Raw genomic sequence first — 18,656 nt, forward strand, 5'->3', positions numbered from 1 at the left:
ATAACCGGGGTCAAAGATTCCCTCGGCAACAGGCAACCGAGACGGACAAAGGAGAGACCTCGGAAAAGCTCGCCCTCTCCCCCGAGGATCAACTCGACAAACACGCAAGCACCTGGGGCTAGATCGTCTCAAACGTCGACGATGATCTTTTTTTCTCGTGGTTCTTTTTTCACCTACATACGTAACTGAAAATCCTCCCTCGATTTCGGCGGAGAGCTTCGATTCGAGCCAGAGGATCCTAAGCCAGCCGCGTGCTCCAAAAGCTGCCACCGTTGCCTCCGATTTAATCGGCGAGCCGGCCACCGGTTCTTTGGAAACAGAGGAAAAATCGGCTGGATCGTCGAAAACGTTCACACGGGCGAGATGAATTACCGCACGGCCAGCACAGAGTGCTTTATAATAGCGGCCAACCGTCGCTATACCAACTTCCCGACTGCCTTCAGTCGTCTTTGGTAAAAATAGACTACCAGAAAGCGACACCTTAGCAATCGGTCCCCGGCTCGCTCGACAGAAGTCATCACACGCGCGTTCAATGTCTTCGGTCTCTTGCAATTGTTGCAAGGAATCTTGAAAATAGACGAGGTTCCGTCAGAAAATTTCGCGCAATTTGCTGACGAGCATTCCTTGAGTCATTCGTCAAGCTACACCCCTTCTGCTGTTATGTTAGTGCGCTATGTAGTCCCCTAAATTATTTTGAGTTATGATATTTTAGAGTATTTGAAGGTTGTTGCTCTTGCTGTCCGTTGTATCACGAAAGTATCGTGCTTTTAACGTTTCGGTTTGCTCTCGAGGAGTAGAAGGTGGCCGTTGGAGAGGATTAGAGCAATAGAGGAGGTGTCGCAACCTAGGGCACCGACGTTCTACATGCAAATTTTCTATAATTAATGTCTTATCTTTATTCCGCTAACCGTAATTGCTGTACAAAAAACAGTGATCTCGCATATTGACGTTAACATCCTGTTTTAATGACTACATTTAGTCCCAATCGGCGCTGCTCATGTCTTGAACGATGTCCATCTTTTCCGTCGGCAAAGCAACGTCGCCCGCGGACGTGCTACGGGCGCTGGTCTTCGTTTTCTTCTTTTTCTTCGACTTAGAAGGTTTTTTAGCCTTCTCCGATTCGTCCTCCGATTTTCCGTCGTTAGACTTTATACGCATCTCAAAGTCACTTTCATCGTCGCTCTCTTCTAGGAATTTTTCAGTCGACTTTGGTCGCTTTAGCTTTTTCAAGGTAGGTATATTGTACTCGGCTGTGTCCTCGTTTTTCGTGAGCATTTTCAACTTTTGAGATTGGTAAATCTTGATCCACGACTCGTAAAACTTCGATAACGATGTCTCCTGCGTTTTGATGTTGTTCTCCCAATTTTTTACCTCTTGCATGTTTTTCAAGTCGATTACTGTTTTACTGCGCTCTTTTTCGATGTATTTTCTGTTCTCCTCGATTTTGTCTAGTAATTGTTTCATTTTCCTACAGTAATTTGCAATGTGACATTTCTTTAAGAACGATTTTAACTGAAAATAGAAACAGTATAATGTATTCAATTGGATTAGTGAAAATTGAAAGGGAATTAGACTATAGTTTTAGTTACCTGAATTATGCATGGTATGTACAAATCTGGAAAGTATATTGCGTGACTGTCATTCGCTGCATTTTCCAAAATGAGTTTATATATACTGTCGATAACGTTATCTTTAAAACCATTCTCTAGTAACTGCGACTTTGACAACCTTAATATGCAAATAAATGGTACGGGCTTCATGGAAACGGCTTTGTGTTTCTTATTGAAATCGTAGGAGTTTAATATCTGTCAAGGAAAAAAATATATTTTGTATATAATTTACAATTGAATAAATAAATAAGTTGTATTCAATTTTTAAATGTAATACCTCCAGTAAGAAAGGTAGTATAGGTATAAACAATCCAGTTCCCTTGGAAATGTCTGTTAACATTTGTAAACAATGAAATCTGAGCGGGTAATACTGTTGGGTTGGTATTACTTTGATTGTACCCGTAATAATCTGCAAACAAAACATCAAATTTTATTTCCAATCGAATATACGATCGTGTCTCGGTTTAATAAAATTTTTAATACGCACTTGTACAAGCGGATATAGAAGAGAACGTAACATGGAATCGCTTTTTGACGCTTCAACTAAATCTGACCAGAACCGTAATGAATTTATAAATTGCCAGTTATACACAGCTTGGAAATTTTCCTTGAAGCAGATCAAAATAATAAATAATTAGTAGCTAAATCATTTAATTTATTATATGACGTGTAATTTGTATTTACCTTCTTCTTTAACGTCATAGCATTTCGTAAATGAATGGCCATTTGCCTAATGTACAAAAATGCATGCGTATAAGCTAGATTATCGTCAAGCAAATATATTTCAGTCAAACAATGTCTCATAAAGTTGATTCCAGATAATGTTGTAAACGATACAAATTTTGAATTCTCGACGTATTTTACGTACATTGCCTAAAACAAAATGAAAAATTTGTATTAATTATCATAAGCATCAACGCTTAATAAAATCTAACAATTTCTATTCTACCTTGAACAACATTTCTAACACCGATTCTTTATTAGTGGTTGCTATTCGCAATATACTCAAAAAAGCGACAACACGAACAGTTTCTTCACTGGTTGACCAAATATTAAGTAAAGTTTTTAACAACGGTTTAGTCAACGTGGAAAATGACTGTGTGTAAGGCAACATTTGATGTAAATGTTTTAAAAGCACCGAGAGTATGTTGGACGACGTCACATTTTCTAAAATCTGTAAAAGAATCAATTTTAAACTAACTAAAATAAAGATTACTTCAGCTCGAAATATTATAAATATTAATTTGAGTGCACACCTTGATTAAATCGGTTAAATACGACTTTAAAATACCCTTTATTTTTACGAATCTTTTAGTCTTGTGAGCTTGAAATTGAGTTTCTGGTCCCAAATTCAAAAATCGCTTAAATGCATCCGGTAAATACATTATACACAACTGGACCACTCCATTGAACACTAAAACAATATTAAATTGTATTAATCATAATTTGTGAAATTTATTTATTACGAAATGGACTTAATTACAAATGTTTGGATTCTACTAAATTTAATTCAGTAAAACTATATAATAAATTAAAAAATCTAACCAACTCCTCCCTCTACTTTATATTGCAGGTGATCTGGATCAGAAGATTCGGATACTGTCTCTAATGCAGCATGGAAAGCTTCAACGACACATTTGATAGTATTCGGAGATCTGTAAAATAAATTATTGTTAATGTATGTAAGAATCACTTACTGATTATTGTATTGCAATACATATAGAACAATTTATTAGTCAATTATATAAGTTGAGTAGTACTTGTCTTTTTGAATTTCTTCCTGCCATCTTTTTAACAACTGTAATGTAACTTTTCTTCCATCTGTTGCTGCTTTGGCATCATTTGCTTCGTAATCACTTTCATCACTGGCAACCTAAAATTCAGATAAAATATTATTCATATACTTTTAATTATTTTCTTTTCTTTTTATTCTTTATTATCGTACTTCTAGATCAGTATTAGGTATATGTATTTTCTCTGTATCTTTATCATCATCGTCATCATTGTCATCGTCCGATACATTGAATTCTAAAAGATTTTTATCATTTTCCTTTAAATATGTATAAAATTCTGGATCCGTTTTCTTCAATCTCATTAACGACTTCTTATGTTGGGCTGGATCTACATCATCATCACTACTTCCTATAAAAATTAAATTTTGTATTATAATTAAAAAACTGATGAAAACAGTTTCAGCAAATTTTGATTTTATCTCTGTATAATAAATTTTACGCGCTTACCTTCATCATTAATGTCCTTGTTGTTATTCTCATTGTTGCTGTCAGTGTTTATGTCACCCTCAAAATCTTGATTAAAAAAATCGTCTGTAGTTACTTTACTTAAATGTTTCTTTTTCTTCGCCTCTGGTTTCTTTAATTTCTTCATAATGCCTCTTTTACTATTTATTTTCATTGTTTAGTTCGTAATTGAACAATTAAATAATACATATAACCTACAAGAATTCAAGTAAATATTTTCTTATGTCATAACTAAAATTTGTTGACAAATATAATACGTATATAATTATTAGAAAAATGTAAGACAATATTTCACTTTGTCTCTGTAATGTACAAATTAAAATCTTTAATTCTTATAAACGTTAATTATTTTACAAATCACACGCGTGATTTTCTGAAAACTCCACGTGCGAAACCTAACGTAAACATTCACTATAAAAGCAAATTATTAATGGAAGATGAAAAGATATATTGAATCTCTCGAGTTAATCACTAGACTTTACTGGAATTATATTATACAAAAAACCATTGCACAAAAAATGAAAATTTAATAAAATAACAAATTAAACGCTATATGTACCGTGCGGCGGATTCGCGTGGTGTTTCGTTCTCCTATGTTGATTCTCTGAGAACGGGGATTGATGGCGTTTCGATAATAAAGAGACACGTGGTTTGCCTAACTTCGCAGCGGTGCTTTATTCTTCCTCGTATGCACGTCTTTGCTCGTGGGCGGCCTATATTAGACTGACAGAGAGACTAGTGGTTTAGGTAGCAACGTCTAGTAACTAAATTGTAAGTGGCGCGTGTGCCGCTTGTACGGGCGTACGCCACAACCGTAAATGGTGGCGCATCAAGTGGCGAAGGCAAGAAATATCAAAACAAAAAATGCAATATCTCGGTAAGATGTGGTTCAATATTTATGTTTTTGATCTTCAAATGCTCCTAATTATCCCCCGCGTCGAGCCCATTACTCAGAATTTCATAACTGTGAACAATTATGATTTTCTTAAAAATAGCCTGACCACGGGCATTTTAGCGGCTGCGAGTTTTATTTTTGGATCTTCCTATTGCGAATTCCCTACCGTCTGTAAGACGACCAACACGTGGCGGCAGTCACTACCGCCAGGATTAAACACACACGTGGAATGTAACAATTAAACGTAACTTTATTAAAACAGAAAACGATATATGTATGTATATGTGTATGTGTATACAACACTTGCTGGACAAGGAAAAAGGAACTGGACTAATATGTACTTGACAAACGGTCAGATCGCGGTCCGAAAGTCAAGAGAAAGTTTCCGCTCTACGAGGATGTTCTCTACCTTCTTGGTTTCGGGGGAGGAAGAAAAGGAAATGGAAACGACCGCTAACCATACAAGGTGTAGAGCGTAACTCGCGCAGAACGCTAACACTGTGAATGGCCACTTGTGGGACCACGTGTTTGCCATAGATTACATATCCGCAACAACATCGAAACACTATTGCCACCAAGTGGATAAACGCTCGAACTAAAATACATATTGTACAGATCATTACACAGACAGGCAATTAGATAAACGTGACTAACTCATTAATTAAACAAGAAATCTGCTCGGTGATTTTAAAGGATGTGTGCAAGAGTTCAAAGTGCATTTCTCAATTGTCAAAGTGTGTTGATTAACTGCAGAATATTTTTAAAATATTAATTGTTGGAAGGACGTATGTGACGATTTTACCGCACATGTGTGTTGATTAACTGCAGAATATTTTTAAAATATTAATTGTTGGAAGGACGTATGTGACGATTTTACCGCACATGTGGCGCCATCTATGGTGGCGGATTTTTTAACTAGTTTCCCTGATGTTGTAATGAGTCAGAAAAAGACAGCGATAGTGTGCGACAAGGAGAGAGAGATAGGTCGACCGTGCCACCTACTTTTTGGCGGCACTTCGAATTCCTTGGTACGTATTAGTGAAACATGATGGGCATGGAGGTATCCAACAAGGACAAACTTATGTGTTTTTCGGAGGAAGAAAGAGACACATATAGAGCTTCTCGGGGGATCTGTGAATTCAATAGATAACTTGTTAATAATTCAATTATCATTAACAATCAATCTATATTAATTATTGAGAAACATAGAACGGACCTTCAGCCATTTTCGCATATAGTTTTTAATCAGATTTTGTGTCGAATTAAATAGTTACTAATAATTATTCAGACCCGTGTAATAGAATAACCTCAAATAATTTTACAAGTCCTGGATAAATATTTAATATTTAATTGTCGAGGTATAATTTATACACTTTTATGATCGAAGAATTTAGACTGAAGTCTTAGCTACAATTTTAATATAATTTTGTGCATATTTGATTCCTAATTAGTTAGTTATTAACGATTTTCAGAGGGATGACGCATGGTATGCATGAAAGGATTAGGAGCCGTAACAAACCAAGTTAGTGGCACATTTCGAGCTGTTGCTATCATTGTCGCACAGTCGCGCTATCCTTGTCTTGCTCATTACAACAGTAGGGAAATGATATAAGGATAAATAGAGTAGATAAGTTTCATAAGATTTTAATATTGCAATAGTGTAAGAGAAGAAGAGTTTATATGTATATTATACAACTATGTAAGACATTATGTAAAAGAAACTATGTAACAAGACAAAACCGGAATGCTGTGAAAGTTCTTGCACTTAAAATGAACTATTAGATTGTATTAGAGAAACACTAATTTCCATGAAAAATTGTTAATTACTTATTTACGGACAATATTAGGTTTTAAAATTTTTTAAATAAATAATTCATCTTTAATAAGGCATATGTTCTTTTATTGATATTTCTTACCTTATCAAATATGCGCATAATACTCAATGGAGTATTGTCTTTTTAATTATAATTTAACATTATTCGCCTGCACATTTATTGATGTAAATGGCGTACTTTTCATTCCTATATATTGTAAATATTTTTTCTAAAATTGGTAATACATCAATATCTAACATCCATATCGATGTTGTACTTTCTATTATAGATAGAAACGCTGAAATCATGATTATTATATAGCTATAGTGAATTATATTGTTTCTACATACCAAGAATAATCAATCGTACCTAATAACATTTTGGGATTTTTGAGACTAATCTGAATGTCTGCGTTATTTATGATTGCCTCATAGACTGGACTATCAGGATTACAGCCTTCATATAAATTGCGTAAACTATACGAATGATCTCCAAGCAGCCATTCACACTGAAAAATGCAATATAATAAATAAAATCGATTAACCGTTATTGTTGTATTACTTACAGCATTAACCAGATTGTTCCCAGTCATTTTCAGAGCATTAACAACATCCTTTCCATCAAATCCCATTTCCATTAAGACTATTAGTGCTTTTGTATCAGCATTGATAGTTAGCTTCTTAACAAGATAAAAGCTTTTCAACAAGAATTCAACGATGTTTATTATATTCCCATCCTCTTCTAAATTTCCAATTCTTAGCAGATGAGAATAATCATTATCAGCATCAAAATCTGGTACTGAATCTATTAACCAGTCCATTACTTCTATCTGAGTAGTTGCTCTATAACAAATGTATAAAGTGTAAATTCTAAAAAGTGTTTGTAATAAATTGTGATAAAATTTGTAATATAAAGTAGTTAAAAGAAATGTTTATACCCTGATAAAAGAATTGCCTGTACGCTTGTTTCATGAGAATAGCCAAAATCCATGAGACATTTTAAAATATCTTCATTTACAGGTGGGTCGCAGGTTCTTTTTAATTTCTCCTTTAAAATGTTGTAAGTTTTTTTTGCTTCGGAACTGTACATTAATAGTTTTGCAGATGTCCGTGCTAATGATACTACAATTTGTTTCATTTCATTCTGAAATGATGAAAACATACATATGAAACATACATATTTTGTAAAGAAACATTGTACTTATATGGGATGTTCTGTAACAGGTGGGAAAAAATTTAGGGGGAGGGGGGATTCCCACCTGCTGCCAAACATCCTGTACATTTACATTCATAACATAGTTAATAGGTTGAATGTAACGAGGTAAATTGGATGTAGGTAAATCATTGGTTGCTTGTAATATTGCTTCTTCATTTGGTCCTTCCATACCTCTGCCAGTTACAGGTACTTTTGGACATGCTGGACGTATTTTTGTTAATAACAACGTGTCTATAACACAGAATTGCTTTACGTTATTATTTTTGCGAAGTAGTCACTCTCATTTATTTTTAAGCAATTATGTCTGCATATTAAATGGAGGCAGAATATTATTACACTGATATTCAACCATTTTCTTTAACTTGCTCATCATTTATATTATTCCCATCTACCAGTTTTTGAAACTTTGATGAATGTATTAAACGAAATTGGGATGGTACTTTTGTCTTATCATTACCATACAACTGCTTCATTGCTAGTGTTTTAACTTTCTCAATAGTAAAATTTGGTTTTACAGTAATATTTGCAACATTTCCTTCAGGACTGAAAGGTAATAAAATAATTGTTTATCAGTAGGATATAGTTTATATTTATTATAGTTGAAATGTGATACCTTATAACATTTATTAAACAATTTTTTTGTGACGACGTAAGTGCCATAAATATTTCCATATTAACTAAAATTATTAAAATCAATAAGACTAAATATCCAAAATTCTTTATTGGTCTTTGGAAAACTTTGTTTATTATACTATTTTTCTCAAAAATCACAGTACATAAATAATTTATAATTTTTGGTATTTACTACAGGTAATTTCACAGAAGAAGCAGGTAAACAATAAACATCAGCAAACAGCTGATTCGATTTTGTATAGATATAGGTAGTCATTGTGGTTCCTATAATTACCACGAGAGGGATGATTAGTTTTCTATAAGATTTCAATCTACCAAAGATTAATCAAAAAGAATTCAATAACACAGCGGTTAGATCAAGGACTGCTAGGTATGTACATTGTTTTGCTAATCCGGTTGCAAACCTGTATATAATCTGTAATGTATCTTTCTCTTCTTAAAAAGTCAGTTTAAATCTACCGCCATATAGTTACAATATCAGAGTCCTCTATTAGTCAGCTGTGATACGTAATGTAAATAAATACTGCCTTATCTCAGGTTGATTGTATAACCTAAAATCAGCACTGTCATTGATTTTCTTTTTTAAATAACATTTTTAAAACATGTAATTAGGGGAAGAAAATAAAGTTGTGAGTATAAACATAAAATTATTATATGTTTATTGAGAGTAATCAGAATGTGTAATTATTACAACTGTGGATGTATATTTCAGAATCTATATTGTGTTAAGGTCACATTCATTTTTCATAAACTGCACCAAGGACATCAAGAAATGACTGAAAAATCTGGATGCGGTGAATTGCAACAATTAGTCCAAGAAGAAGAATGCGAAGAGCCATTAGGTCCTGGTGGTGAAGCAACTCCGCCATCAACACCAGCCAGATCAAAGAATCCAAATAAAAATGATACACATAGTTCTCATGTATCGGTATGATTTTCTTTTTCATTGCTATTTTACTGCAAATATTAAGCATTCATGTTTTATCATGAAGGTTCATTGTTTTAGCAACAGGTATTATGGGAAAGTAATACGCAGACTTCCCCTATTGTTAGTAAAGGAAGTTCTGGTCAAGCAACAAGTCAAGGGTCTATGGTTTCTGGCAGAGCTGTAAATCTTTCAAATTATGGCAATCAGTCTCGTTTAAGTTATGTGAATGAGAAGGAAAAACAGAGATCCAATAGACCAGAATCATCAAAATTGAATCGCCAACATAAGGGTAATTGTATTTAATATCAAATATAATTAATATCAATGATGCTCTCTATGCATTCGGAATTAACTTTAATAATTCTGAAATATAAATCAAACTGAATAACTTGTTAAATAGAGATTTATCCACAGCTTAGCTAAATATGACCCGGGTTAAATAATATCTTATAAACAATTAATGACTTTAGATGGCTTCATAGTCTGGAAATAATAATATAAGTAAATATAAAATTCGAATTTTCACCAACAAGGTATTTTAGGGTCATACTGTTCAATTGTTGTATTCTAGGACATTTTTTATTTTATTTGAACACCTGTGTCACCATAAAAAGATTTCACTTTATTCTTTGAATATACTGCACAATAGTTTCCACTATTTTATTTCGTGAACATTTGAAGCATAGTCTTTTTCTCAAAAGTAGAGACCTAGGCTTCATGAGGTAATTGTTGGATTCACTCTCAGATCCTTAGTTTTGGAATTAAATGAAATAATTTCCATACATAGTGGCCTAATTATACTCTATGATGTATAACTGATCTCCACTTTCGAAAAACAGACTATAAAATCTATATCACGTTGTATTTCATATTTTAAGTTATTTTAAGTTGACAAAAATATTTATCTTTTACGTTTATATTTTATCGTTCATCCGGTTTTTAGTTGATGTTTTGTTCTTTTGGCATTATAAAATAAAGGTGTGGCGCCGTGCAAACATCATTGCTTTTTATCAGAGGTTCCGGATGTGCGACGTATGGAGCAGGCGTTGTTGCAACTTCTGGAAGATTTTCATAGCGGTAATTTGCGCGCATTTGGTACGTTAAGTCTCTATATAATTATTTGATGAAACAATTCATTTATATTAAATTGATGAAACGATCATTCTGAATAAATATCCATTTAGGAAAGGACTGCAGCATGGAGCAAATGACAGAAATACGAGAGCAACAGGAACGACTAGCTAAACTTCATTTCGAATTAGGCCAAAGACAAGACATCAGCGGAGAACAAGCCGGAAGTCGACACTCTGGTGCTAACATGCGTCATTTATTGCACCGTCTTCAGCAGCTCAGTATTCCGACTGCCTTCAGTCGTCTTTGGTAAAAATAGACTACCAGGAAGCGACACCTTAGCAATCGGTCCCCGGCTCGCTCGACAGAAGTCATCACACGCGCGTTCAATGTCTTCGGCCTCTTGCAATTGTTGCAGGGAATCTTGAAAATAGACGAGGTTCCGTCAGAAAATTTCGCGCAATTTGCTGACGAGCATTCCTTGAGTCATTCGTCAAGCTACACCCCTTCTGCTGTTATGTTAGTGCGCTATGTAGTCCCCTAAATTATTTTGAGTTATGATATTTTAGAGTATTTGAAGGTTGTTGCTCTTGCTGTCCGTTGTATCACGAAAGTATCGTGCTTTTAACGTTTCGGTTTGCTCTCGAGGAGTAGAAGGTGGCCGTTGGAGAGGATTAGAGCAATAGAGGAGGTGTCGCAACCTAGGGCACCGACGTTCTACATGCAAATTTTCTATAATTAATGTCTTATCTTTATTCCGCTAACCGTAATTGCTGTACAAAAAACAGTGATCTCGCATATTGACGTTAACATCCTGTTTTAATGACTACATTTATGTACGGTCCCGAAAGGACACATGTTGCTGTCCCCACGAACGACCAGCGGCCAAGGGTCCGCATCCCTTGCGCCGCACGTGCGACCACTCGAGATGCTCTCGACCTCGGGTTTCGAGAAAGCGGTCGCCCCCTTGAGCCATCGGGACCGTCGCCAGGCCAAGGGCCATAAATCCACATCGGGCCGTTCGGGCCCACGTCGTCATGCTGTTTCGGGGTAACGTCTCGCTCCGGAATTCTCAGCCGTTTTCGGCACGTTTTGGGGGTTTCCCAACATTGACTTGAGGGTGGGCTCGCGTCCTCCGCCGAAGAGGGGATCTAACGAGAAAATTCTCCTCCCTCAAGTCAATCGGCGAATGGGGATGACGTTTCCCCCAAACGGGGTCTTATCGAGACATTCCGCGAGGCGATAAAGGGACGATACTCCGACGCAGCAAACGAGACGGGAGAGACAACGAGACGGTAGAGACAACGAGACAGTAGAGACAGACACGATAGAGACACGAGAGGGACACTACTTAAGACGCGATTTCATAACCATTCGATTTGTTAAACCGACCAACTCCCAACCACGGATCCTTTGAAACAGTCGCCCAAAGTTAAATCGGCCGGCGACAAGTGCAGAATAAAACATTATTCAATAAATTTGTTATTGTTGAATCTAAGAAGTTTTTAATATCCTCGGCACGACACATAACAATTTAGTCCCAATCGGCGCTGCTCATGTCTTGAACGATGTCCATCTTTTCCGTCGGCAAAGCAACGTCGCCCGCGGACGTGCTACGGGCGCTGGTCTTCGTTTTCTTCTTTTTCTTCGACTTAGAAGGTTTTTTAGCCTTCTCCGATTCGTCCTCCGATTTTCCGTCGTTAGACTTTATACGCATCTCAAAGTCACTTTCATCGTCGCTCTCTTCTAGGAATTTTTCAGTCGATTTTGGTCGCTTTAGCTTTTTCAAGGTAGGTATATTGTACTCGGCTGTGTCCTCGTTTTTCGTGAGCATTTTCAACTTTTGAGATTGGTAAATCTTGATCCACGACTCGTAAAACTTCGATAATGATGTCTCCTGCGTTTTGATGTTGTTCTCCCAATTTTTTACCTCTTGCATGTTTTTCAAGTCGATTACTGTTTTACTGCGCTCTTTTTCGATGTATTTTCTGTTCTCCTCGATTTTGTCTAGTAATTGTTTCATTTTCCTACAGTAATTTGCAATGTGACATTTCTTTAAGAACGATTTTAACTGAAAATAGAAACAGTATAATGTATTCAATTGGATTAGTGAAAATTGAAAGGGAATTAGACTATAGTTTTAGTTACCTGAATTATGCATGGTATGTACAAATCTGGAAAGTATATTGCGTGACTGTCATTCGCTGCATTTTCCAAAATGAGTTTATATATACTGTCGATAACGTTATCTTTAAAACCATTCTCTAGTAACTGCGACTTTGACAACCTTAATATGCAAATAAATGGTACGGGCTTCATGGAAACGGCTTTGTGTTTCTTATTGAAATCGTAGGAGTTTAATATCTGTCAAGGAAAAAAATATATTTTGTATATAATTTACAATTGAATAAATAAATAAGTTGTATTCAATTTTTAAATGTAATACCTCCAGTAAGAAAGGTAGTATAGGTATAAACAATCCAGTTCCCTTGGAAATGTCTGTTAACATTTGTAAACAATGAAATCTGAGCGGGTAATACTGTTGGGTTGGTATTACTTTGATTGTACCCGTAATAATCTGCAAACAAAACATCAAATTTTATTTCCAATCGAATATACGATCGTGTCTCGGTTTAATAAAATTTTTAATACGCACTTGTACAAGCGGATATAGAAGAGAACGTAACATGGAATCGCTTTTTGACGCTTCAACTAAATCTGACCAGAACCGTAATGAATTTATAAATTGCCAGTTATACACAGCTTGGAAATTTTCCTTGAAGCAGATCAAAATAATAAATAATTAGTAGCTAAATCATTTAATTTATTATATGACGTGTAATTTGTATTTACCTTCTTCTTTAACGTCATAGCATTTCGTAAATGAATGGCCATTTGCCTAATGTACAAAAATGCATGCGTATAAGCTAGATTATCGTCAAGCAAATATATTTCAGTCAAACAATGTCTCATAAAGTTGATTCCAGATAATGTTGTAAACGATACAAATTTTGAATTCTCGACGTATTTTACGTACATTGCCTAAAACAAAATGAAAAATTTGTATTAATTATCATAAGCATCAACGCTTAATAAAATCTAACAATTTCTATTCTACCTTGAACAACATTTCTAACACCGATTCTTTATTAGTGGTTGCTATTCGCAATATACTCAAAAAAGCGACAACACGAACAGTTTCTTCACTGGTTGACCAAATATTAAGTAAAGTTTTTAACAACGGTTTAGTCAACGTGGAAAATGACTGTGTGTAAGGCAACATTTGATGTAAATGTTTTAAAAGCACCGAGAGTATGTTGGACGACGTCACATTTTCTAAAATCTGTAAAAGAATCAATTTTAAACTAACTAAAATAAAGATTACTTCAGCTCGAAATATTATAAATATTAATTTGAGTGCACACCTTGATTAAATCGGTTAAATACGACTTTAAAATACCCTTTATTTTTACGAATCTTTTAGTCTTGTGAGCTTGAAATTGAGTTTCTGGTCCCAAATTCAAAAATCGCTTAAATGCATCCGGTAAATACATTATACACAACTGGACCACTCCATTGAACACTAAAACAATATTAAATTGTATTAATCATAATTTGTGAAATTTATTTATTACGAAATGGACTTAATTACAAATGTTTGGATTCTACTAAATTTAATTCAGTAAAACTATATAATAAATTAAAAAATCTAACCAACTCCTCCCTCTACTTTATATTGCAGGTGATCTGGATCAGAAGATTCGGATACTGTCTCTAATGCAGCATGGAAAGCTTCAACGACACATTTGATAGTATTCGGAGATCTGTAAAATAAATTATTGTTAATGTATGTAAGAATCACTTACTGATTATTGTATTGCAATACATATAGAACAATTTATTAGTCAATTATATAAGTTGAGTAGTACTTGTCTTTTTGAATTTCTTCCTGCCATCTTTTTAACAACTGTAATGTAACTTTTCTTCCATCTGTTGCTGCTTTGGCATCATTTGCTTCGTAATCACTTTCATCACTGGCAACCTAAAATTCAGATAAAATATTATTCATATACTTTTAATTATTTTCTTTTCTTTTTATTCTTTATTATCGTACTTCTAGATCAGTATTAGGTATATGTATTTTCTCTGTATCTTTATCATCATCGTCATCATTGTCATCGTCCGATACATTGAATTCTAAAAGATTTTTATCATTTTCCTTTAAATATGTATAAAATTCTGGATCCGTTTTCTTCAATCTCATTAACGACTTCTTATGTTGGGCTGGATCTACATCATCATCACTACTTCCTATAAAAATTAAATTTTGTATTATAATTAAAAAACTGATGAAAACAGTTTCAGCAAATTTTGATTTTATCTCTGTATAATAAATTTTACGCGCTTACCTTCATCATTAATGTCCTTGTTGTTATTCTCATTGTTGCTGTCAGTGTTTATGTCACCCTCAAAATCTTGATTAAAAAAATCGTCTGTAGTTACTTTACTTAAATGTTTCTTTTTCTTCGCCTCTGGTTTCTTTAATTTCTTCATAATGCCTCTTTTACTATTTATTTTCATTGTTTAGTTCGTAATTGAACAATTAAATAATACATATAACCTACAAGAATTCAAGTAAATATTTTCTTATATCATAACTAAAATTTGTTGACAAATATAATACGTATACTATTGCCACCAAGTGGATAAACGCTCGAACTAAAATACATATTGTACAGATCATTACACAGACAGGCAATTAGATAAACGTGACTAACTCATTAATTAAACAAGAAATCTGCTCGGTGATTTTAAAGGATGTGTGCAAGAGTTCAAAGTGCATTTCTCAATTGTCAAAGTGTGTTGATTAACTGCAGAATATTTTTAAAATATTAATTGTTGGAAGGACGTATGTGACGATTTTACCGCACATGTGTGTTGATTAACTGCAGAATATTTTTAAAATATTAATTGTTGGAAGGACGTATGTGACGATTTTACCGCACATGTGGCGCCATCTATGGTGGCGGATTTTTTAACTAGTTTCCCTGATGTTGTAATGAGTCAGAAAAAGACAGCGATAGTGTGCGACAAGGAGAGAGAGATAGGTCGACCGTGCCACCTACTTTTTGGCGGCACTTCGAATTCCTTGGTACGTATTAGTGAAACATGATGGGCATGGAGGTATCCAACAAGGACAAACTTATGTGTTTTTCGGAGGAAGAAAGAGACACATATAGAGCTTCTCGGGGGATCTGTGAATTCAATAGATAACTTGTTAATAATTCAATTATCATTAACAATCAATCTATATTAATTATTGAGAAACATAGAACGGACCTTCAGCCATTTTCGCATATAGTTTTTAATCAGATTTTGTGTCGAATTAAATAGTTACTAATAATTATTCAGACCCGTGTAATAGAATAACCTCAAATAATTTTACAAGTCCTGGATAAATATTTAATATTTAATTGTCGAGGTATAATTTATACACTTTTATGATCGAAGAATTTAGACTGAAGTCTTAGCTACAATTTTAATATAATTTTGTGCATATTTGATTCCTAATTAGTTAGTTATTAACGATTTTCAGAGGGATGACGCATGGTATGCATGAAAGGATTAGGAGCCGTAACAAACCAAGTTAGTGGCACATTTCGAGCTGTTGCTATCATTGTCGCACAGTCGCGCTATCCTTGTCTTGCTCATTACAACAGTAGGGAAATGATATAAGGATAAATAGAGTAGATAAGTTTCATAAGATTTTAATATTGCAATAGTGTAAGAGAAGAAGAGTTTATATGTATATTATACAACTATGTAAGACATTATGTAAAAGAAACTATGTAACAAGACAAAACCGGAATGCTGTGAAAGTTCTTGCACTTAAAATGAACTATTAGATTGTATTAGAGAAACACTAATTTCCATGAAAAATTGTTAATTACTTATTTACGGACAATATTAGGTTTTAAAATTTTTTAAATAAATAATTCATCTTTAATAAGGCATATGTTCTTTTATTGATATTTCTTACCTTATCAAATATGCGCATAATACTCAATGGAGTATTGTCTTTTTAATTATAATTTAACATTATTCGCCTGCACATTTATTGATGTAAATGGCGTACTTTTCATTCCTATATATTGTAAATATTTTTTCTAAAATTGGTAATACATCAATATCTAACATCCATATCGATGTTGTACTTTCTATTATAGATAGAAACGCTGAAATCATGATTATTATATAGCTATAGTGAATTATATTGTTTCTACATACCAAGAATAATCAATCGTACCTAATAACATTTTGGGATTTTTGAGACTAATCTGAATGTCTGCGTTATTTATGATTGCCTCATAGACTGGACTATCAGGATTACAGCCTTCATATAAATTGCGTAAACTATACGAATGATCTCCAAGCAGCCATTCACACTGAAAAATGCAATATAATAAATAAAATCGATTAACCGTTATTGTTGTATTACTTACAGCATTAACCAGATTGTTCCCAGTCATTTTCAGAGCATTAACAACATCCTTTCCATCAAATCCCATTTCCATTAAGACTATTAGTGCTTTTGTATCAGCATTGATAGTTAGCTTCTTAACAAGATAAAAGCTTTTCAACAAGAATTCAACGATGTTTATTATATTCCCATCTTCTTCTAAATTTCCAATTCTTAGCAGATGAGAATAATCATTATCAGCATCAAAATCTGGTACTGAATCTATTAACCAGTCCATTACTTCTATCTGAGTAGTTGCTCTATAACAAATGTATAAAGTGTAAATTCTAAAAAGTGTTTGTAATAAATTGTGATAAAATTTGTAATATAAAGTAGTTAAAAGAAATGTTTATACCCTGATAAAAGAATTGCCTGTACGCTTGTTTCATGAGAATAGCCAAAATCCATGAGACATTTTAAAATATCTTCATTTACAGGTGGGTCGCAGGTTCTTTTTAATTTCTCCTTTAAAATGTTGTAAGTTTTTTTTGCTTCGGAACTGTACATTAATAGTTTTGCAGATGTCCGTGCTAATGATACTACAATTTGTTTCATTTCATTCTGAAATGATGAAAACATACATATGAAACATACATATTTTGTAAAGAAACATTGTACTTATATGGGATGTTCTGTAACAGGTGGGAAAAAATTTAGGGGGAGGGGGAATTCCCACCTGCTGCCAAACATCCTGTACATTTACATTCATAACACAGTTAATAGGTTGAATGTAACGAGGTAAATTGGATGTAGGTAAATCATTGGTTGCTTGTAATATTGCTTCTTCATTTGGTCCTTCCATACCTCTGCCAGTTACAGGTACTTTTGGACATGCTGGACGTATTTTTGTTAATAACAACGTGTCTATAACACAGAATTGCTTTACGTTATTATTTTTGCGAAGTAGTCACTCTCATTTATTTTTAAGCAATTATGTCTGCATATTAAATGGAGGCAGAATATTATTACACTGATATTCTACCATTTTCGTTAACTTGCTCATCATTTATATTATTCCCATCTACCAGTTTTTGAAACTTTGATGAATGTATTAAACGAAATTGGGATGGTACTTTTGTCTTATCATTACCATACAACTGCTTCATTGCTAGTGTTTTAACTTTCTCAATAGTAAAATTTGGTTTTACAGTAATATTTGCAACATTTCCTTCAGGACTGAAAGGTAATAAAATAATTGTTTATCAGTAGGATATAGTTTATATTTATTATAGTTGAAATGTGATACCTTATAACATTTATTAAACAATTTTTTTGTGACGACGTAAGTGCCATAAATATTTCCATATTAGCTAAAATTATTAAAATCAATAAGACTAAATATTCAAAATTCTTTATTGGTCTTTGGAAAACTTTGTTTATTATACTATTTTTCTCAAAAATCACAGTACATAAATAATTTATAATTTTTGGTATTTACTACAGGTAATTTCACAGAAGAAGCAGGTAAACAATAAACATCAGCAAACAGCTGATTCGATTTTGTATAGATATAGGTAGTCATTGTGGTTCCTATAATTACCACGAGAGGGATGATTAGTTTTCTATAAGATTTCAATCTACCAAAGATTAATCAAAAAGAATTCAATAACACAGCGGTTAGATCAAGGACTGCTAGGTATGTACATTGTTTTGCTAATCCGGTTGCAAACCTGTATATAATCTGTAATGTATCTTTCTCTTCTTAAAAAGTC

General features: G+C 33.7%; 5 protein-coding genes and 2 long non-coding RNA genes across 19 annotated transcripts; 3 read left to right on the forward strand and 4 right to left on the reverse strand.

Moving 5' to 3' along the window:
* Positions 1 to 871: 871 nt before the first annotated feature.
* Positions 872 to 4,593, reverse strand: Noc2 (Nucleolar complex protein 2). 2 transcript variants are annotated; one of them, XM_076518773.1, is made up of 12 exons: positions 4,428 to 4,593; positions 3,851 to 4,062; positions 3,556 to 3,752; positions 3,371 to 3,483; positions 3,156 to 3,265; positions 2,867 to 3,024; positions 2,560 to 2,784; positions 2,295 to 2,483; positions 2,098 to 2,217; positions 1,888 to 2,019; positions 1,590 to 1,805; positions 872 to 1,512 (listed from the first exon to the last, which is right to left on the reverse strand). In XM_076518773.1, the coding sequence occupies exons 2-12, from the start codon at positions 4,020 to 4,022 to the stop codon at positions 976 to 978; spliced, it is 2,169 nt and encodes a 722-aa protein (XP_076374888.1). In that variant the 5' UTR covers positions 4,023 to 4,062; positions 4,428 to 4,593; the 3' UTR covers positions 872 to 975. The 2 variants fall into 2 exon arrangements, with proteins under 2 accessions (XP_076374888.1, XP_076374889.1); XM_076518774.1 differs by lacking the exon at positions 4,428 to 4,593 and having other exon boundaries at positions 3,851 to 4,292.
* A 41-nt stretch (positions 4,594 to 4,634) lies between these two features.
* On the forward strand, positions 4,635 to 6,653 carry LOC117220498 (uncharacterized). Its single transcript, XR_013032708.1, has 2 exons — positions 4,635 to 5,791; positions 6,236 to 6,653. It is a non-coding gene; the product is annotated as an uncharacterized LOC117220498 (long non-coding RNA).
* On the reverse strand, positions 6,642 to 8,781 carry LOC117220495 (Kip1 ubiquitination-promoting complex subunit 2). 5 transcript variants are annotated; one of them, XM_033470500.2, is made up of 7 exons: positions 8,406 to 8,781; positions 8,250 to 8,335; positions 7,836 to 8,023; positions 7,515 to 7,720; positions 7,143 to 7,419; positions 6,947 to 7,085; positions 6,642 to 6,875 (listed from the first exon to the last, which is right to left on the reverse strand). In XM_033470500.2, the coding sequence occupies exons 1-7, from the start codon at positions 8,462 to 8,464 to the stop codon at positions 6,739 to 6,741; spliced, it is 1,092 nt and encodes a 363-aa protein (XP_033326391.2). In that variant the 5' UTR covers positions 8,465 to 8,781; the 3' UTR covers positions 6,642 to 6,738. The 5 variants fall into 5 exon arrangements, with proteins under 5 accessions (XP_033326391.2, XP_033326390.2, XP_076374897.1 ...); XM_033470499.2 differs by having other exon boundaries at positions 7,863 to 8,023; positions 8,142 to 8,335; XM_076518782.1 differs by having other exon boundaries at positions 8,598 to 8,779.
* Positions 8,782 to 8,896: 115 nt separating this feature from the next.
* Positions 8,897 to 14,352, forward strand: LOC143258820 (uncharacterized). Of its 3 annotated transcripts, XM_076518783.1 has the most exons (6): positions 8,898 to 9,054; positions 9,138 to 9,353; positions 9,432 to 9,642; positions 10,332 to 10,448; positions 10,538 to 10,733; positions 14,167 to 14,352. In XM_076518783.1, exons 2-6 carry the CDS (start codon positions 9,198 to 9,200, stop codon positions 14,168 to 14,170), a joined length of 684 nt encoding a protein of 227 aa, XP_076374898.1. In that variant the 5' UTR covers positions 8,898 to 9,054; positions 9,138 to 9,197; the 3' UTR covers positions 14,171 to 14,352. The 3 variants fall into 3 exon arrangements, with proteins under 3 accessions (XP_076374900.1, XP_076374898.1, XP_076374899.1); XM_076518785.1 differs by lacking the exon at positions 14,167 to 14,352 and having other exon boundaries at positions 8,897 to 9,054; positions 10,368 to 10,448; positions 10,538 to 11,917; XM_076518784.1 differs by lacking the exon at positions 14,167 to 14,352 and having other exon boundaries at positions 8,920 to 9,054; positions 9,156 to 9,353; positions 10,538 to 11,917.
* LOC117220494 (Nucleolar complex protein 2) lies at positions 11,153 to 15,436 on the reverse strand. 3 transcript variants are annotated; one of them, XM_076518776.1, is made up of 12 exons: positions 15,351 to 15,436; positions 14,834 to 15,045; positions 14,539 to 14,735; positions 14,354 to 14,466; positions 14,139 to 14,248; positions 13,850 to 14,007; positions 13,543 to 13,767; positions 13,278 to 13,466; positions 13,081 to 13,200; positions 12,871 to 13,002; positions 12,573 to 12,788; positions 11,153 to 12,495 (listed from the first exon to the last, which is right to left on the reverse strand). In XM_076518776.1, the coding sequence occupies exons 2-12, from the start codon at positions 15,003 to 15,005 to the stop codon at positions 11,959 to 11,961; spliced, it is 2,169 nt and encodes a 722-aa protein (XP_076374891.1). In that variant the 5' UTR covers positions 15,006 to 15,045; positions 15,351 to 15,436; the 3' UTR covers positions 11,153 to 11,958. The 3 variants fall into 3 exon arrangements, with proteins under 3 accessions (XP_076374891.1, XP_076374890.1, XP_033326388.2); XM_076518775.1 differs by lacking the exon at positions 15,351 to 15,436 and adding an exon at positions 15,203 to 15,321; XM_033470497.2 differs by lacking the exon at positions 15,351 to 15,436 and having other exon boundaries at positions 14,834 to 15,093.
* LOC143258821 (uncharacterized) lies at positions 15,436 to 16,438 on the forward strand. The gene is made up of 2 exons (XR_013032709.1): positions 15,436 to 15,576; positions 16,021 to 16,438. It is a non-coding gene; the product is annotated as an uncharacterized LOC143258821 (long non-coding RNA).
* On the reverse strand, positions 16,427 to 18,560 carry LOC143258819 (ubiquitin-associated domain-containing protein 1-like). Of its 4 annotated transcripts, none has more exons than XM_076518780.1 (7): positions 18,383 to 18,560; positions 17,927 to 18,120; positions 17,621 to 17,808; positions 17,300 to 17,505; positions 16,928 to 17,204; positions 16,732 to 16,870; positions 16,427 to 16,660 (listed from the first exon to the last, which is right to left on the reverse strand). In XM_076518780.1, exons 2-7 carry the CDS (start codon positions 18,048 to 18,050, stop codon positions 16,524 to 16,526), a joined length of 1,071 nt encoding a protein of 356 aa, XP_076374895.1. In that variant the 5' UTR covers positions 18,051 to 18,120; positions 18,383 to 18,560; the 3' UTR covers positions 16,427 to 16,523. The 4 variants fall into 4 exon arrangements, with proteins under 4 accessions (XP_076374895.1, XP_076374894.1, XP_076374893.1 ...); XM_076518779.1 differs by lacking the exon at positions 18,383 to 18,560 and adding an exon at positions 18,191 to 18,376 and having other exon boundaries at positions 18,035 to 18,120; XM_076518778.1 differs by lacking the exon at positions 18,383 to 18,560 and adding an exon at positions 18,191 to 18,376 and having other exon boundaries at positions 17,648 to 17,808.
* Between the last annotated feature and the right edge of the window lie 96 nt (positions 18,561 to 18,656).

Source organism: Megalopta genalis, chromosome 2, assembly GCF_051020955.1.
Source record: "Megalopta genalis isolate 19385.01 chromosome 2, iyMegGena1_principal, whole genome shotgun sequence".
In the NCBI taxonomy this organism is placed as follows: domain Eukaryota; kingdom Metazoa; phylum Arthropoda; class Insecta; order Hymenoptera; family Halictidae; genus Megalopta; species Megalopta genalis.

Bases quoted from the DNA above. Each gene is read 5' to 3' on its own strand.
- LOC117220495 (XM_033470498.2), bottom strand. From the start codon at position 8,464: ATGGAAATATTTATGGCACTTACGTCGTCACAAAAAAATTGTTTAATA. The intron at 7,721-7,835 runs GTGGGAATCCCC...TCATCATTTCAG, and splicing joins TACAGGATGTTTGGCAGCAG to AATGAAATGAAACAAATTGT. The intron at 7,420-7,514 runs GTATAAACATTT...CATTTGTTATAG, and splicing joins CAGGCAATTCTTTTATCAGG to AGCAACTACTCAGATAGAAG.
- LOC143258819 (XM_076518777.1), bottom strand. From the start codon at position 18,249: ATGGAAATATTTATGGCACTTACGTCGTCACAAAAAAATTGTTTAATA. The intron at 16,871-16,927 runs GTAAGTAATACA...TGCATTTTTCAG, and splicing joins GGAACAATCTGGTTAATGCT to TGTGAATGGCTGCTTGGAGA. The intron at 16,661-16,731 runs GTACGATTGATT...TCATGATTTCAG, and splicing joins AAATCCCAAAATGTTATTAG to CGTTTCTATCTATAATAGAA.
- LOC143258820 (XM_076518783.1), top strand. From the start codon at position 9,198: ATGACTGAAAAATCTGGATGCGGTGAATTGCAACAATTAGTCCAAGAA. The intron at 9,354-9,431 runs GTATGATTTTCT...TCATTGTTTTAG, and splicing joins CACATAGTTCTCATGTATCG to CAACAGGTATTATGGGAAAG. The intron at 10,449-10,537 runs GTACGTTAAGTC...ATATCCATTTAG, and splicing joins CGGTAATTTGCGCGCATTTG to GAAAGGACTGCAGCATGGAG.
- LOC117220494 (XM_076518776.1), bottom strand. From the start codon at position 15,005: ATGAAAATAAATAGTAAAAGAGGCATTATGAAGAAATTAAAGAAACCA. The intron at 12,789-12,870 runs GTATTACATTTA...TTTCCTTGACAG, and splicing joins TACTACCTTTCTTACTGGAG to ATATTAAACTCCTACGATTT. The intron at 12,496-12,572 runs GTAACTAAAACT...TTCTATTTTCAG, and splicing joins ACATACCATGCATAATTCAG to TTAAAATCGTTCTTAAAGAA.
- Noc2 (XM_076518773.1), bottom strand. From the start codon at position 4,022: ATGAAAATAAATAGTAAAAGAGGCATTATGAAGAAATTAAAGAAACCA. The intron at 3,025-3,155 runs GTTAGATTTTTT...ATATTGTTTTAG, and splicing joins TAAAGTAGAGGGAGGAGTTG to TGTTCAATGGAGTGGTCCAG. The intron at 2,020-2,097 runs GTGCGTATTAAA...TTTTGTTTGCAG, and splicing joins TTCTATATCCGCTTGTACAA to ATTATTACGGGTACAATCAA.